Below are 16,363 nucleotides of genomic sequence, written 5' to 3'. Positions count from 1 at the left end.
ACTGCATATATAGGCTAGATGCGTTAGAATCGGGCCACCATCTAGTCACTTATATGTTGTGTAGGACTGGTATCTACCACTGACCATATGGCGGTAATATCAATGTTAGAGATTATTTTCAGTAACGATGCGGTCATCTGCTGAGGTTCTCCTCCATATTAGGCTGGGATCACACTACCGTGTGTGATGTGAGAAACACGCACGAGTCTCTCACATCAACACCCGGCGCTGCGGACAGGAGAGTGGCTGCATGTATTTCTAAGCAGCTGCAGCCCCGGTCCTGAGTGCCGGGTGTCGATGTCAGACTCTGCAAGGCATCACACACGGTAGTGTGATCCCGGCCTAAGTGACAGAGTTGTAACCAAGGTTACCTGGTTAGGCGCCACTCAGACGTTTCCCCCACCCCAGAACCAAAAGCCTAGCTACGCCTCCCACCATATGTTAAACAAAGGACTGGTGGTGTGAACGTGGTGTGAACACAGCCTAAGTTGTGCCGTATGTTGTGTGATTGTGTACGTCACCTGCAGTCCTATGTAAGAGCACAGATGACACACAGCTCTGCAGCCACCCACACGTGGGGAGGGAGGACGCACTACTGAGCTCTGGGAGCAGCTGGGGGAGGATCTGAAGGTCGGACAGGAAGCAGAACGCAGGATGAGGGACTCAGAGGAAGGGAAGAGATCCCAGCAACAGGGACGGAGCAGCTGACACCCCAGGTACAGCCCGACCCCCCCTGCTCCCCTGGTGCAGCCCGACCCCCCCTGCTCCCCTGGTGCAGCCCGACCCCCCCTGCTCCCCTGGTGCAGCCCGACCCCCCCCCCTGCTCCCCTGGTGCAGCCCGACCCCCCCCCCTGCTCCCCAGGTGCAGCCCGACCCCCCCCCCCCCCCCCCCCCCCAGGTGCAGCCCGACCCCCCCTGCTCCCCAGGTACAGCCCGACCCCCCCTGCTCCCCAGGTGCAGGCCGACACCCATTATACAGAAGGGGGAAAGGGCTGACAGGCGGGGCGGCGGACGACACAACGGATATTTAGGGGATGATGGGTTTTGGTGGATCTCGTGGACAAGCCCTCAGGACAGGCAGCAGCACCTTGTTTTCCTATTGTATGACCTTACATTCAGGTGGTACATAATGCAGTGTAATCCTCCCTTTCTCCACCATGGTTACACCTCTCTGGGGACAGGGCAGCATAAAGTTAACCCTTGGTAGGTATTACAGGATGTGTGGCCATTGTGTACAGAATGCCCTTTCCTGTTTTCTCCTAAGTCTTAGAGACCCCTTACATGAGAATGTCGTCCGCTAATAGACGGTGCAACTCACAGGCACCGCGCATCTCGTGCTCATGGGTTTAGATATAGAAATACATACTTAGATTTCATTGAAAAAAAAAAAAAAGTTGTAGTCAGCTTACCCGTCTGCAAAGCAATCCCCAAGCCTGCCAACGCCCAGCACGGACTGTGGTGAGCATCCACATGAATTAGGAGCAAAAGGAAGAAAAAAAAGTGATCCAGACTATTTTGTAGTTGAAACGCGTTGATCCTCTGCACTGGTGTGCTTGGTGTTTGCTATAAGAAATTTTTACAGAACCAACATATTTTTAAGTTGTCCAATAAAGCTTTGTAAATTGCAGCCACCTCTGTCTCCAGCTGGATCACTTTTTTTTTTTTTTTTTTCTTCCTCTATTTAGATTTCAAGTATTTTTTTTATCTTTCTGTTACATCTCTACATGTAGCATCCATTGAGGCGAAAGAGATGACGAGAAGAAGCAAGATATGACATCGGACCTAAAGCAATGCTAGACCGAAGAGCTGACGCGATACGGGATAGACGACATCTTTTGAAGATTGGTTGACCACTCTATGCGGAGTCGCCGCGTCCTGTACAGTAATGGCGTCAGGCTGCAGCGAGCTAGAGTCCGCTATCGAGATTTTGGTTCGTAAATATTATGACTACGCCAAGAAGAAAGGAAAACATGACAAAATGAACAAAAAGGAGTTTCGTGAGATGGTGAAGCAGGAGCTGCCGCATGTCCTGACTGTGAGTACCAAGGATATACTATGGTAATACTGCCCCTATGTACAAGAATATAACTACTATAATACTGCTCCTATGTACAAGAATAGAACTACTATAACACTGCCCCCTATGTACAAGAGTATAACTACTATAATACTGCCCCCTATGTACAAGAATAGAACTACTATAATACTGCTCCCTATGTACAAGAATATAACTACTATAATACTGCCCCTATGTACAAGAATAGAACTACTATAATACTGCCCCATGTACAAGAATAGAACTACTATAATACAGCCCCTATGTACAAGAATAGAACTACTATAATACAGCCCCTATGTACAAGAATAGAACTACTATAATACTGCCCCATGTACAAGAATAGAACTACTATAATACAGCCCCTATGTACAAGAATAGAACTACTATAATACTGCCCCATGTACAAGAATATAACTACTATAATACTGCCCTTATGTACAATAACAGAACCACTATAATACTGTCCCTTTGTACAAAAATAGAACTGCTATAATACTGCCCCTATGTACAAGAATATAACTACTGCTAGATGGAGGCCCGCAGGAGGGCGGTATTGTCACGATGGGGGCAGGCTTTGCAGCGTTGAGAATATCTCTCCCCTCCCCCCCATGTGCTCACCCACCTATCCACTTTCTCATTCCCCATGTGCTGACTTCTCCCGTCTGTGCTCTCTTCTTTGACCTGTCAACCCCATGTGCTATCCCCCTTGTTTGCTGTCTCTCTCCTTCCTGTGCTGTCCCCCCCCCCCCCCCGTGCTCTGTCTCTCTCACCCCTGTGTCTGACCATGAACAGAACACACACAGCTCCTGGGCAGGGGAGGAAGCAAAAGGCAATACTGACATTACAGCAGGAGATCACAGAGGATACATTTTGTGAGGTAAAATATTGTTTAAAAACAGTCAGTGAAATATTTTACCTCACAAAATGAATCCTCTGTGATCCCTGCTGTAATGTCAGTATTGTCTTTTGCTTCCTCCCCTGCCCAGGAGATGTGGTATGCTCCGTATACGGTCAGACACAGACAATTTTTAAAATGAACTTTCGTTCGTGGGAAAACCCCTTTAAAGGGGATCTGTCACCCTATTTTTGGACTATCAGCTGCCGGCACCTCCATCAGGGGCTTATCTACAGAATTCTGTAATGCTGTAGATAAGCCCCCAATGTAACCTGAAAGATGAGAACAAAAGAATTAATACTCACCCTGGCGTTCTGTCCGGTCCGATGGGTGTCGCCGTTCGGTCCAGCGCCTCCCATCTTCATACGATGATGTCCTCCTCCTTGCTTCTCCCTCGGCTCCTGCGCAGGCGTACTTTATCTGCCCTGTTGAGAGCAGAGCACTGCAGTGTGCAGGCGCGGGACCTCTCTGACCTTTCCTGGCGCCTGCGCAGGAGCCGAGGGAGAAGCAAGGAGGAGGACATCATCGTATGAAGATGGGAGGACCCGGACCGCAACACCCACCGCCCCCGCCCCCCGGTGAGTATAATCTAACCTGTTTTTCTTTCAGGTTTCATCGGGGGCTTATCTACAGCATTACAGAATGCTGTAGATAAGTCCCTGATGGCTGTGGCCGCAGCTTATAGGCCAAAAATGGGGTGACAGATTCCCTTTAATGTGACCGGCTTCCTCTGCCTGTAGACACGTCACGCATGTGACACCGAGATCAGCCGAATGATTCACTGCGCATGCGCGGAATTCGCACAGGCGCAGTGCGACAGTGTTCCGCTGGTGGTACCGCGCAAGAGGCTGTGTGAGTGTGTGTGGTGCAACGGTTTTTCGCTGGTGGTACCGCGCAATAGGTTGGCACCAGCAGCAGTTTCCATATTGAGGGACCCATCACTTGAGTGTCCCAATATGGCGGTCGGTGAACTTCCTCCGATTGGAATTCTGGGATTCGGTGACATCTGGACAGAACAGGAAATGAAAACATTACAAGGCAATTATATCAGTAGATACTACTGCTTCCTAGCTGTGAGGACGTGTCTGCGTGGTTCTTCTTTTGTCTGGAGGGACCACTGTGGGCAGGAAACCTGCCCTACACTGGGAGAATGCTCTCAGGCTTCTTCTGATAACAATCCCAAATATTACAGAGTGAATATAATATCAGCACCAAGAATCAATACAAAACAATGAAAGTGAGTGAAGGGAAGAAGAAAGTAAAATGTGCACCTGTAGCCAAGAAATGGCATGTGCAGCCATAGCAGGGAAACCGTGACCAGGAAACGGTGACTCCCAGAAAGGATCTTTTACTGAAAAACTTAAAACTGGAAACCAAAACTCAGAAGCTGCAGAGGAGGTGAGGCGGCTGCTATGGCATGCAGGGCGTTACAGGTGTACGGTGACTGCTCCGCATGCAAGGGCCCGGCCTGGGTGAGACAGCCTGCTGAGACAGTACAGCCGAGCCACTGTATAAATGAACAGTCCTTTTCCTATATGGTAGATACAGCCGTTGTTGGTATCCTCTGGTAGCAATACCTAACATCAAACGTACACGGTTTCCAATATAAAATGAGTACAAATATTCAACCAAATTGTGTGTATATTCCATGGTACACAATCGTAAGTAGGCACAATGTTGCAGGCTATATGGACCAGCTGACAGAGCATACCTCTATGTCCAACTACAGAACTGCACTGGTTTTCAACGTTTGTGTATGCGTTAATATATCGCAGGTGCTGCACAGAAAAGGCTAACCACCTAAAACACCCGCTTGCCACCAATCAGACCCTATGCCTTATACTAAATTGTATGCTCCACATCAATTTTAGGGGCTATCATATACCACCTGTATGTACAAAGGCTGCAATCTGACTAAAACAAATTTTGGGGAGGTCTCCCCCCACAGTGGGGGGTGTTACTGCAATGTACACCCACTTTCTAGTGACATATAGTGATCAACACTCCCATAGCAAATACTTCCCGGCATCAGATAATAAAAATCAACTGCGACATATGGGCAAATTGTATAAACAGGAGAGGTCTCACCTGATATGGAGGGATTGATTCACTGGTTACTGCATCTCTTTTCAAATTCAGTGGTGAACACTCTCCCCCCTGCTCCCGACGCTTTTCGTCATTGCTCATCGGGGGAGTGCTTTGGGGCTAATGCGACCATGTTGCCAAAGGAATTGCCGTTATGTGTAGACAATGTGGCGTTGTCTGTCCCTTAAATTGTGCTTTACATCCATATAGAGCGGTACTTCCGGTTCATGGTTAATGGTACTTCCGGTCTATGGACTGCATACCACAGGCCGGATGTCCTCCAGGTGGACTGCAAGGCTCTCCTGGATATCCGGTTCCTGCAACACAAGGTCCGTGTGGAACGCAATTGCTCATTCCAGCACGTGCTCATATGTATGATGCTGTGTTCTGGATCCCACAAGCGTCCCAAAAAGGAACATAATTACAGGGTAAGAGAAAATTACATCGCACGATAAGCCCTTTATTAAGAGTCCAAAATAAGACATTACTATAGCGGGCAATTCTAGAGTTCATGGCGCAGTCATGATTTTAATCACGCTCAGGGGCACCATCACATTAATGTACAAGCTCCTATTCACAGCATAACTATTTGGAAAATCCATAAGGGGCCTCCGGTTGGGTCACCACACAGTCAAAATACACCCCCAAGAAAAAAACAAAAATTGTATAAATAAGCCTATTAACCAAAAAAACCTTCCTAAAGGTAAGAGTAAACCCCAAAAATTAACAAATGTTGGTTACCCACTCGTACGTGCGTTACAATAGAGCGTCTCCCCAGAAAGGTACAAGAGGAAGGAAGAAAAGAGAGAGAAATATTATTGGGATCATGATCAGGGGCCTGGTCATCCCTGGGATTGCCTAAACTCATTCAATTCGTACCTAACGCAAAGGATGGCACCCTAGAGATCTGCACAATGGCGCCCCCTCGCTCATCGGCGGCTCTCCCTCACTAGCTTTCCCTATTTCACCCTAATCTATAGGAAGGAAGAAAAAGAGAGCTGATCATTAAGACCCTTAGGGTGTGTGGTTTGCAGCCAGAAGATCCATTTGACTTCCTTCTGAAGAATCAGTTGGTCCCAGTTCACTCTCCTAACTGGGCGGTTAATCTTATCTGTCCCCATAAACGTGATCTTCGAGTCGCCTTGATAGTAGCTATTGATATGATTCGCTATTGCAGTGTCGCTTTTATTGACAATGTCTCCCATATGTTCCCTTACTCTACTTCGAAACTCCCATCTTGTTTTTCTGACATACTCCATACCACATTCTCATGTTGCCTTATAGACAATGGCCATGGTTTGTCAGTTGATACACTGTTTAATGGAGTATACCTTGCCTGTGTTATTGCTTTCAAAAGTTTTACCTGGTGAGATTGCTCTACAGGCTTTACATCTTTCACATCTATAACATCCCATAGGCTGTGTACCCAACCAGGACGAATTCTTGGGGCTCTGAAAATGGCTGTGGACCAATCTGTCTTTTAGGGACCTGCCTCTTCCAAAGGTGATCCGTGGTGAGGAGCCCACTTCGTCCCTGATGTCCATGTCCATATGGAGGATTGACCAATGGCGTTTTATTATGTTTCTGATTTCCCCTGCTCTATTAGAGTACCTTGTAATGAAGCGTGACGGATTGTCCTCTGCTTTTTGAGGTATGGGGGTGAGTAACTCTTTTCAATCCTTTAAGAGGGACACTCTATATGCCTCACTCAAAATAGTCTTGGGGTATCCTCTTTCTATAAACCGCCTTTTCAGGTTATCTGCTTGTTCTTTAAATTTTGTCAAATCTGAGCAATTTTGTCGTATTCTGAGGTATTGCCCCTTTTTAGGGGTCTTCGGTGGCCACTTTCCCACCTCAAAAGGGAATTAGTGGCTGTAGGTTTACGATAATTGCTAGTGATCACCTCACCACTCTCACTTCTCTGTATCGGGACATCAAGGAACGCTAAACTTGACCTATTGGCCTCGTACGTGAAGTTAAGCCCCAGGTCATTATTGTTGAGCCCCCTCACAAAGTTTCCAAAATCTGCCTCAGCACCCCTCCACATGACAAAAATGTGATCTATATAGCGCAACTATAATGCTACCCTATCTCCAAGGGCATCTGACGTTTCACTGATCACAACTTTTTCCTCCCACCAGCCCCGGAGCAAATTAGCATACGTGGGGGCACAGGGGCTTCCCATTGCTGTACCCCTTTGCTAGTGGAAGTACTTGTTGAACAGGAACACGTTATTCACGAGACAGAACTCAAGGGCCCTCAGCACAAAGTCGCCATGTCATTTGTAGTGGCAGGCCCTTGTTTTTAGATAATAGTCCACAGCCATGAGCCCCTTTTCGTGGGGAATAGAAGAGTATAGTGCCTCAGCATCTATACTTCCTAAAATCATGCCCTTTTCTAAGCCGATACCATCTAACTTCCTGAGGAGATCACGTACGAGACGAGGACCATATCAAATGGTCTAAGGACCTGGTCAATATACAATCCAAGATTCTATGTAATGCTATTTATTCCTGCCACAATAGGCCTACCTTTTAGTGGGTCTAGGCCTTTGTGCACTTTCGGCAGGCAATAAAACGTAGCCATTACCGGGTGCGTGGGGATCAAAAAGTCTTTTTCATTTTTATCAAGAATTCTGGAGTCAAGCCCCTCATTAACCATGTTTTTTATGCTCCCTGAGCAATTCCTTAGTGGGATTCTGTGATATCTCATATCCTGTCGGATTCCCCAGTAATGAGATACATAGTGACCTATGTTCTGCTGTATCCATGACGACTATATTGCCCCCTCCTTATCGGAGTGCTTTATCGTTATGCTATGGTCCTTTTAAAGATTGTTTAGGCTCCTCATAACTTCCCTTGACAGATTGTGGTACTTTGCATTGGTTGACTTGGGTAAATTCATAAGATCCTTTGAAACCAGATTTACAAAAACGTCAATGGAGCTAAGGTCCCCTGTCTGTAGAGGCATCTTTTTACTCTTGCTTCTTAAGGCCCTTTTACATTTAGCGATGCACCAGCGATCCGACCCGGTCAGGATCGCTGGTGCATCGCTAAGTGATCGCTAGTGAGCTTTCATACAGAAAGATCTCACAGCGATGCAGCACACGATACTCACCTTTCACACACAGCGATCCAGACGTCCTCCCGCTCGCCTCCACGCGTCACTCGTCTCACACAGCAGGAAGCCCAGCAGGAAGCAGACGACGAGAAATGGAGCCGCCCGATCTCGCGCGATCAGCGATGGACAGCGGGAGAGCTGGTCGGAGGTAAGTATCACACATAGCGATATCGCTATAACGTCACAAAATCAGTGACGTTTTAGCGATATTGCTAGCGATATCGCTATGTGTAAAACCCCCTTTAGATTTGTGAAAGGTCCATCTCCCCTAGCGTTGAGGTCTATATCGCCTACATGGAACGACAATAGTACATCTGGCAGAAGATTTCCAGGAATCCCCAACTCTGCCGATGTCCTTTTATCCTCTTTAGCATAAATGCTTACGCCATCTTAATTTGCGGGCAAATAAGTGGAGATCTTTTATTGTCTCGACGCAATCATGGTCCGTTGTTGGGACAAAAGAGAGACCCTTACTTGGGACACACATTTCACGTAGATTAGGGCCGTGAGGAAAGATTAAGGACATGGGGGGTCTGACTGGTGGCAAGCGGGTGTTTTAAGTGGTTGGCCTTTTCTCTGCAGCACCTGCGATATATTAACGTATACACAATCGTTGAAAACCAGTGCAGTACTTTAGATGGACCTTGAGATATTCTCTTTCAGCTGGTCCATATAGCCTGCAACATTGTGTCTACTTGCGATTGTGTACCATGGAATATACACACAATTTGAATACTTATACTCCATTGGAAACTGTGTACGTTTGATGTTAGGTGTTGCTAACATACCAACAATGGCTGTATCTACCATAACGGAAACGGACTGAGAGTCCACAGGAGTCTGTTTTGGGCTACTGATATACCTTGTATTTGTGTGTGTTTTCACCACTTCTTTTTTTTTTTTTTTTTTGTTTGTCCTAGCACCTTGCAGTTTGAGTTTTCACCTGAGGGTTTTTTATTGGCATATTAAGATATAACTTTTATCCAATACGCTATTCATTATTGAAATTAGTTGGATATAACCATCTGATATATAGCAGACTGCTCGACACGCTGGGGCCCAAGCCTGAGTGAGACATCCTGCTATGAGGCCGCACAGCTGAGCCACCGTATAAATGGCAGACTGGACGGCACACTCGGGCCCAGCCTGGGTGAGGCTGCCTGCTGTGATAGAAACTCTCCAAATTCACTTTGTGATAGATATCTATCTATCTATTATACATGCATTGTCCATGTCCATCTCTCCGGACTGGCAGGAGAGCGTTGTCCATAAATGTACTGAAAGCAGAATACAATAATCAAAAACACAGATTATTTTAAAAAAAAAAAAAAAAATTGTATGTGACACGTTCCCCACCCAAAAAAACACACCTAAAAAAGAGTATTGGGTATTTTAAGAAATGTTTAATAGAGTAGAGCAGGGCGCAGCCAGGAGAGTCTGCCTGAAAAATAATTTTGCCAAACCGAAAGCTGCTGGTTGTGTGTGATTTGGTGATGGGAACTGATAATGTGTGATTGGTGAGGACATGGTGCGGAATTGAAGTTTTTCCAAGAGTGAGTGATAGGACTGTGGAAGATTCAAGTGGTGGAGGCGGAGATTCAAGGGAGCCCGAAAATGTTGCCAGTATGGGACCCTGAAATTTTTGGTGGCAGCCCTGATCACAGGCTGCAGGTGGGCAGCTCACTCCTCTAGCATACAGGCAGAGGAGAAAGACGTGGTGACGAGCATGGTGTGTTCTGTACTCACAAGGTCATGTGGTAGCAGTAAAAGTTCTGTGGAGCCTGGAACCTTTGGTGGATCCAGTGGTAAAACCATGAAAAACGCTCTGCTAAAACCTAATGAACCATCTTGTCACGACAGAGTTGCCGGGTGACAGGGGCTCCTTCCCTGTCTCTAACACTAGAGGGCACCCTATTCCCCCGTTATACTTCTGAAGGTGAATATGTCGGGGCCTCCACTCTTGCCTAATCTCCTGAGTTAACCCTCCATCTGTTCTCTTCCCCCACCCAGGGAAGAGGGGGCGCTACTCTCCACTGTAATACACCAACTCGACAAACAAGGCAACACAGACAAGGGTAAGCTGACAACACCAGGCATACAAAATATTAACTCACATGTAACAGAGGAATGTACTGGGGCGTGGAGGTAGGGGAATAAACAAAAACAGAAAAGGATAAGGAATTACCATGCATACAAACCAAGCAACAGTCACAGATAACTCCTCCAACTCTCCTTTTCATATGTACTTCTCTTCCTACGTTAGCCATGCTGCAAATGCTAGCTCTGACAAGGATTAGAAACAGCCCAGATTATAAAGGGGAAAGGATTGGCTAATCGAGCACAGCTGAGAACAGGGATTTCCAACATGTCCAATTAACCCCTGTTCTGCCAGAAGGAATAACACATTTAAAATGAAGGTGAAATGCTGTTTCTCACAGCTGGAGTAGGAGCAATCAGACGGTGGGTCTTCTGGCTCCATATTGTCGCGGTAAGCCCGTGACAAATATATAGTAAAGCAGCCTGAGAGATTGCCCAAAACTTGTCCTCAGGATGACATGGTGATGGGAATAGACTGTGTCCTGGAGAGGATGGAGCCACTGGTAGAGGCGTATAGACACCAGAGAGAGTTTTACAACATATTTGATCTAGCGTCCAGGTCTTCTGAAGCTGACTCAAGGGCAGACATTGTCCCAGATGAGCTCCGGCAGCAGACGAGACCAGTGCTGCAGGCTGCCAGCTTCTGTTTTCAAAAGACTCCACCAGAAGCCGCAGAAATTTGTAGTAGACCCTAAGCAGGAGCGGTTCAGCTCAGATGCCAGCAGAAGTACCATAAGTCCCAGGATGGCAACCACAAGGATAAGATGGTTGACATGAGTCAGCGTATAGTGGGTGCACAGCAGAGCTGTAATGTTGGGGTACAGGCTTAGTATAACTTCCTATGGTGTCGGGGCTGGAGGGAGCACACAATCAATGTTGGATATTGCATAGTTTGATACTGAGTTTGAAGATGATAAAGTTCAGAATAATGTATGTGACTTCCCTCCTCATCAACAAACATACAAGGTGTAACAGGCCCTTCTAAGAACAGGCTGTCTAAACCTAAATAAAAATAACTGGTTTAAAAAAAAAAAAAAAACAGGCTGTCTAGCGATCAGCCCAGTGACACCCGGCAGGTTCCCCTAGTAATGCCTGGAGCCACGGTGCTCTGCTCTTTACCTCCAGAGCCAACTATATAGGGCTGGCATATAAGAGGAGGAACAAGGTGCGGTTCAAGCACAGGAGGTCCAAGAGGCCTTTCTAGCGATCAGCCCACTGAGTCCCGGCAAGTTCCCCTAGTGATGGCTGGAGCCGCTGTGCTCTGTACTTTGCCTCCCTGTGCTCCATACTTTGCCTCCACAGCTGTCTTTACAGGGCAGGCATAGAAGAGGAGGAACAAGGTGTGGTTCAAGCCCAGGTGGTTCAAGGAGGAGCTTACAGCCAGGAGGTTTGTGGTCAGAGAGCTCCTGTGCCACCACATGGGGTTGACATCTTGGCAGTAATTAATCTACCAGACAAAACAGGGCTATGATGTCCACTTTAAGCTCATGTCTAATCTGAACAGATTCTGGGCCAATTTCCCCGTGTTCAGGGACGCTGATGAATATAATGAATTAATATTTGTTCCTCTTTCTAAGCCCGATACTGCTACTGTAAGCATCATCTTCTCTAATGGAGGGGTTATTCTGTAGGACACCGGTGTGGCTCTGGCCTCCGGAGACATTATGACCTTCTCTCTGATGGGCTCCCCAAGAGCAGCGATGACGATGGAGGTACTTGTGATAATTCTGGTCATATTTTCTGTTTTCTCTGTCCCCAGCACACCCAGAACAAGGAGGCGGCCAACAAGCTGATTCAGTCCTTGGATTTGGACGAGGACGGCAAGATCAGTTTTGATGAGTACTGGACATTAATTGGGGAGATTGCCCTGAAGCTGAGCCAACAGATGGCAATGCAGTACCAGGAGCGGCACTGATCACCTGTCCTGTCATTTCCTTCATCTTCAGACTTGGAACCACGTATTTATGGATTGCACTGTCTGTGTATTATTGCACTGATCCTTCAGAAAGTCATTTTGTGTTATCTGAGCCAAGGAACAATTGTGTGATGTTTGGTCACTACACGTACTGTATGATGAGGCGCCCTGCAGATGATGGGAGTAATCCCCATGCTGTATTGTGTCTTGTGTATTACCGATGTGCGTGGACGATCTTGCATTTACCATTTCGAATATATGAACAAGAATCGTTACTTGCTGTTATTTTCTGTAATGTTTGGTAATGAGTGTGACTTGTGAGCCTCAGAATAGCGCCACCTAGTGGCCATAGAGTAATAAAAGGTGGGGTACCGCAAGAGATGACTATAACTTTACAAAATTATATAGTTCTGATATCAATATAAAGTTGTTGCTGTACACTGGTGTGATTCTGATGTCTTATACCACAATGGGGGGGCAGAGGCGTAGCAAGGGGTTCAACTGAGTTGGCCCCTAACAAGGTAACTATGCTTCGGACTATGGTGGTGCACTCTAATAATAGGTATAGGGGACCTCAGCAGATGGGCGCGCTGTTACTGAAAATAATCTCTATACTAAGAGTGATATTACCGCCATACGGTGACCATATAGTGGTAGATAACAGTCCTGGAGATCACATATGAGTGAATTGCAGCTGACCTACTTTCTGATGGAGTCGTTCACTTTTTCCCGTCTTTTCTATCTGGCCCAGACCACTATGACAACTTATAACCTCGACTCGTCTGTAGAGATCACAACTCAGTTATAGATGGTGACTTACAGCTGACGTTCTTTCTGATGGAGTTGTTCACTTTTCCGGTCTTTCCCATCTGGCCCAGACCACCATGACCACTTCTCCAGCCAGGACTCGTCTGTAGAGAGCACAACACAGACACATCTGACTTCTCACATTTCCAGCGCCGTCCCCATCTGTCTCAGCTTGGTGAACAACATTAGCAGGGTTGCCAGCTGACCGTTTGCGCAGGGCAGGGCTGTGAAGTCGGTAAGCCAAACCTGCGACTCCGACTCCTCAATTTCCCTTCCACCGACTCCACGACTCCAACATATATAGCTTATATTTAAGTGAAGAATTTATTGTAGTACAATGTGAACATCAGACATTTAAACATTTTTATGATACAATAATCAAGATATTTAGATATAACATTTATTGGAATACAACTTTAGAACACAAAAAACTGTAATAAATTGTAAATATGTAATATCGATTACATATATACAGTATATATATAACAATATGTAATAAACTATGTAAGTGGCAAAAAAGTTTTCAACAAAAACATACTAAATAACATTTGTGCAGTCTATGAATTTGTTCTAAGAAATAGAATTGCCTCCATCAGATCCTCCTTCATAGATGACCTAAAATCTGACCTAATAATTTTAAGGCCAGAGAACAACCTCTCTACACTAACTTGGGTTGGAGGCAAAGCCGTAACCACATGGGAACATCTCTAACAATTTCCGGGTATAAAGTAATTGCCTCATGCACAGTCAGTTTTGATGAACGGTTGAATTTTTCTTTGAGAGCAAGTGAAACATTTTGCTGAAATATGGTCAATCTGCTTGCTATAGGAGACGGAGTGAAATCTTTTTCCTTGCAGCAACGCTTTGCCTGCTCCATATCATCCAAATACTTGTCAAAGTCAAACTCCTCATCTGATGTGGATGAAGATATGGCAGCAGTAGCACTGTCAGGACCCAAGTCCTGTTGCACCTGGCAGTCCTCCTGTAGGCCACTCATCCTAACTGCTACCTCAGTCAGAGCTTCTTTTCCTTTAGTAAGCTGTTGATCATCAAGCAATATACGATGACTGGGGTCCACATAAACAGCTGCCAGAAAATTTTTATTTTCCAATAGCTGTGTCTCTCTCTGTTTCATTGAAGCAGAAATGCCATCTGCGATTATACCTCCTCTTTGGGACAGGCAAAATAGCAAGTTCTTCCATTCCCTTATGAAAATGCCAGGAGTTAAATCCTCAGCTTGTAATTTTTTAGTCACGGTAAATAGGTGATTAAGCAATTTCTTCAATTCAGCCACCTGAGTCCATTGACCTTCATTTAGGGTTACCTGAGGGTTCGCCATATCTATAAGAAACGGTTTTAGCCAGGGTCAAAACTAGGGGGGGGGCAGAACATCATACTGTTCCACAGAATCTCATACTGCACACCTCAGCTGCTGCAGAACCTTATACTGCACACCCCTACACTTGAAATTAAAGCCTGCACCTTAAGATGTGAATGCAGTCTATTCCAACTATCAATTGATGTTGATGTGTTATTGAAGACGAGCAATGCCTGTCTTGGGCGTCCTTTTGGGCGGCTATGAGGTGTACCTGTCTGTGTGCTACGCGGCGTTCATTCTTTTTGGTACAGATAAGATATGGATAGATATGGATAAAGGGATAGAGCAGATTTCTAATCTGCTTTTGCTATTGAAAAAATCTATGAGCTCAAAAACCTTTCAGGTGATGCGGTTTTTTAAAAACCTGATCTGCTTTTGCAGCTGAAAACGTATCCTCAAACGCAGCAAAAACGCTGTGTGTGAATGTAGCCTTAGATCAGGAATAGAGCAGCCATTTATAGGACATTTCATAACTTTCTCAAATTCCTATAAAAAAAATATTCACATTCTGCATTGAACTACTGTACCCAATTTATTATATATTTTAGGAGTCGGACCATTTTATACTGACTCCGACTCCACCAAAATGAGCTACGACTCCGACTTCACAACCCTGCGGGCTCATTGTAGTAGGAGCATGGACGTTTGTCCTGACTATACATAAAATTATCCAAAGAAATGGTTTCATCTCCAACGGTGATCCTTTATTAAAAAAAACTATTAATACATAATCCATCATTAAATCTTAGGGCAGACGGATTAGAGAATAACAGACAAGCTGCTGCAACGCGTTTCAGACGCATCTTTGTGAAGGCTAAGTGCAGGTGAGTATCGGTCACTTGGAAGGAGAAACCACCCCCCCCGTAATTAAGGGTCTTAGGAAGTTTCGCCCCCAGCAATTCGCCCCCACGTACATTTCGCCCCCGCACATTTCGCCCCCAGGAGGATTTGCCACAACACATTTCGCCCCCGGATTTTTCACCCCCAGCAGTTCGTCCCCGGATGTTTCGCCCCCAGCAGTTCGCCCCCAGCAGTTCGCCCCCGGATGTTTCGACCCCAGCAGTTCGCCACTGGATGTTTCGCCCCCAGCAGTTCGCCCCCGGATTTTTCGCCCCAGCAGTTCACCCCCGGTAGTTTGCCCCCGGATGTGTGTACCCTGTTTTGCCCCCAGAATTTTGTGTTTGGATGTTTCGCCAGTTTGTCCTTGTGGTTCATGAATTCCCGTCCGTCACCAATTCACATGTCACTAAAGTACTGTACAGAGTGCTGCACTTTTGTGACATTTTAAATCAACTGTTTCCATCTGTAAACCTCACAACTGATTGCATTATAGTGTCAGAGCATTTTGCCCGCAATTTTAACAAGACATTTTCCAAAATGTTTCTAAAATGTTTTTGTGTTACAAAAACATACCACGAAAAAAATAAATGGCTTAAGAAAATGTAGTGTGAATGAGGCCTGATTTAGGTGGGGAATGTAAACCACTCTAAACGCAAAACATTTTGTGAACTTTTACCTGACCCAGCACTGAGCTGCTTTTTTGCAAGTTTTGTTGCAGATGTAACAATTTTCATGTCAGGTGTCCGGCAAGTTACATTAGACTAGCTCTTACTCCATCTTTACATCAGTATATAGCAGTGTCTAAAATCTCTACAAAGAGAGAGGTGTACTAGCACAAAACATCAGTCAGCTTCCACAGCAATTCACTTTCTACAAGTATTAATACTGTTCTATCCAAACGTGGGAAGAAGAAGTTGGTCTTTTACGTATTTTCCAAACGGACGGCTGACGATGTCCATTCCATCTGGGTGTGTGAAAAACGGTTGACTTGCAAGGGACGTGTTTGGACCAATGAAGCATCTGGTGAAGTGGTGAAAGTAACCAACCCCACAACCACGCAACACAAGCAGCAAGACCTGAAGCAATCCGACTGGTCAATGAGGTGCTCACCAGGGCAAGGACAACACAGGAGACACCACAACAGATTCTCACAGAAGTCATTTCAGG

The 16,363-nt window shown here is 45.8% G+C and overlaps 1 protein-coding gene across 3 annotated transcripts; it reads left to right on the top strand.

Moving 5' to 3' along the window:
* The first annotated feature begins 458 nt into the window (after window positions 1–458).
* LOC141075874 (protein S100-A16-like) lies at window positions 459–12,609 on the top strand. 3 transcript variants are annotated; one of them, XM_073563040.1, is made up of 3 exons: window positions 459–716; window positions 1,731–2,035; window positions 12,016–12,609. In XM_073563040.1, the coding sequence occupies exons 2-3, from the start codon at window positions 1,886–1,888 to the stop codon at window positions 12,169–12,171; spliced, it is 306 nt and encodes a 101-aa protein (XP_073419141.1). In that variant the 5' UTR covers window positions 459–716; window positions 1,731–1,885; the 3' UTR covers window positions 12,172–12,609. The 3 variants fall into 3 exon arrangements, with proteins under 3 accessions (XP_073419141.1, XP_073419143.1, XP_073419142.1); XM_073563042.1 differs by having other exon boundaries at window positions 1,686–2,035; XM_073563041.1 differs by lacking the exon at window positions 459–716 and adding an exon at window positions 1,058–1,203.
* The last annotated feature ends 3,754 nt before the right edge of the window (window positions 12,610–16,363 follow it).

This window comes from Dendrobates tinctorius, unplaced genomic scaffold, assembly GCF_039654945.1.
Source record: "Dendrobates tinctorius isolate UK_male_01 unplaced genomic scaffold, ASM3965494v1 ptg000377l, whole genome shotgun sequence".
In the NCBI taxonomy this organism is placed as follows: domain Eukaryota; kingdom Metazoa; phylum Chordata; class Amphibia; order Anura; family Dendrobatidae; genus Dendrobates; species Dendrobates tinctorius.
Note: the sequence above shows the minus strand (reverse complement) of the source record. Positions and strands in the feature narration are given on the sequence as shown.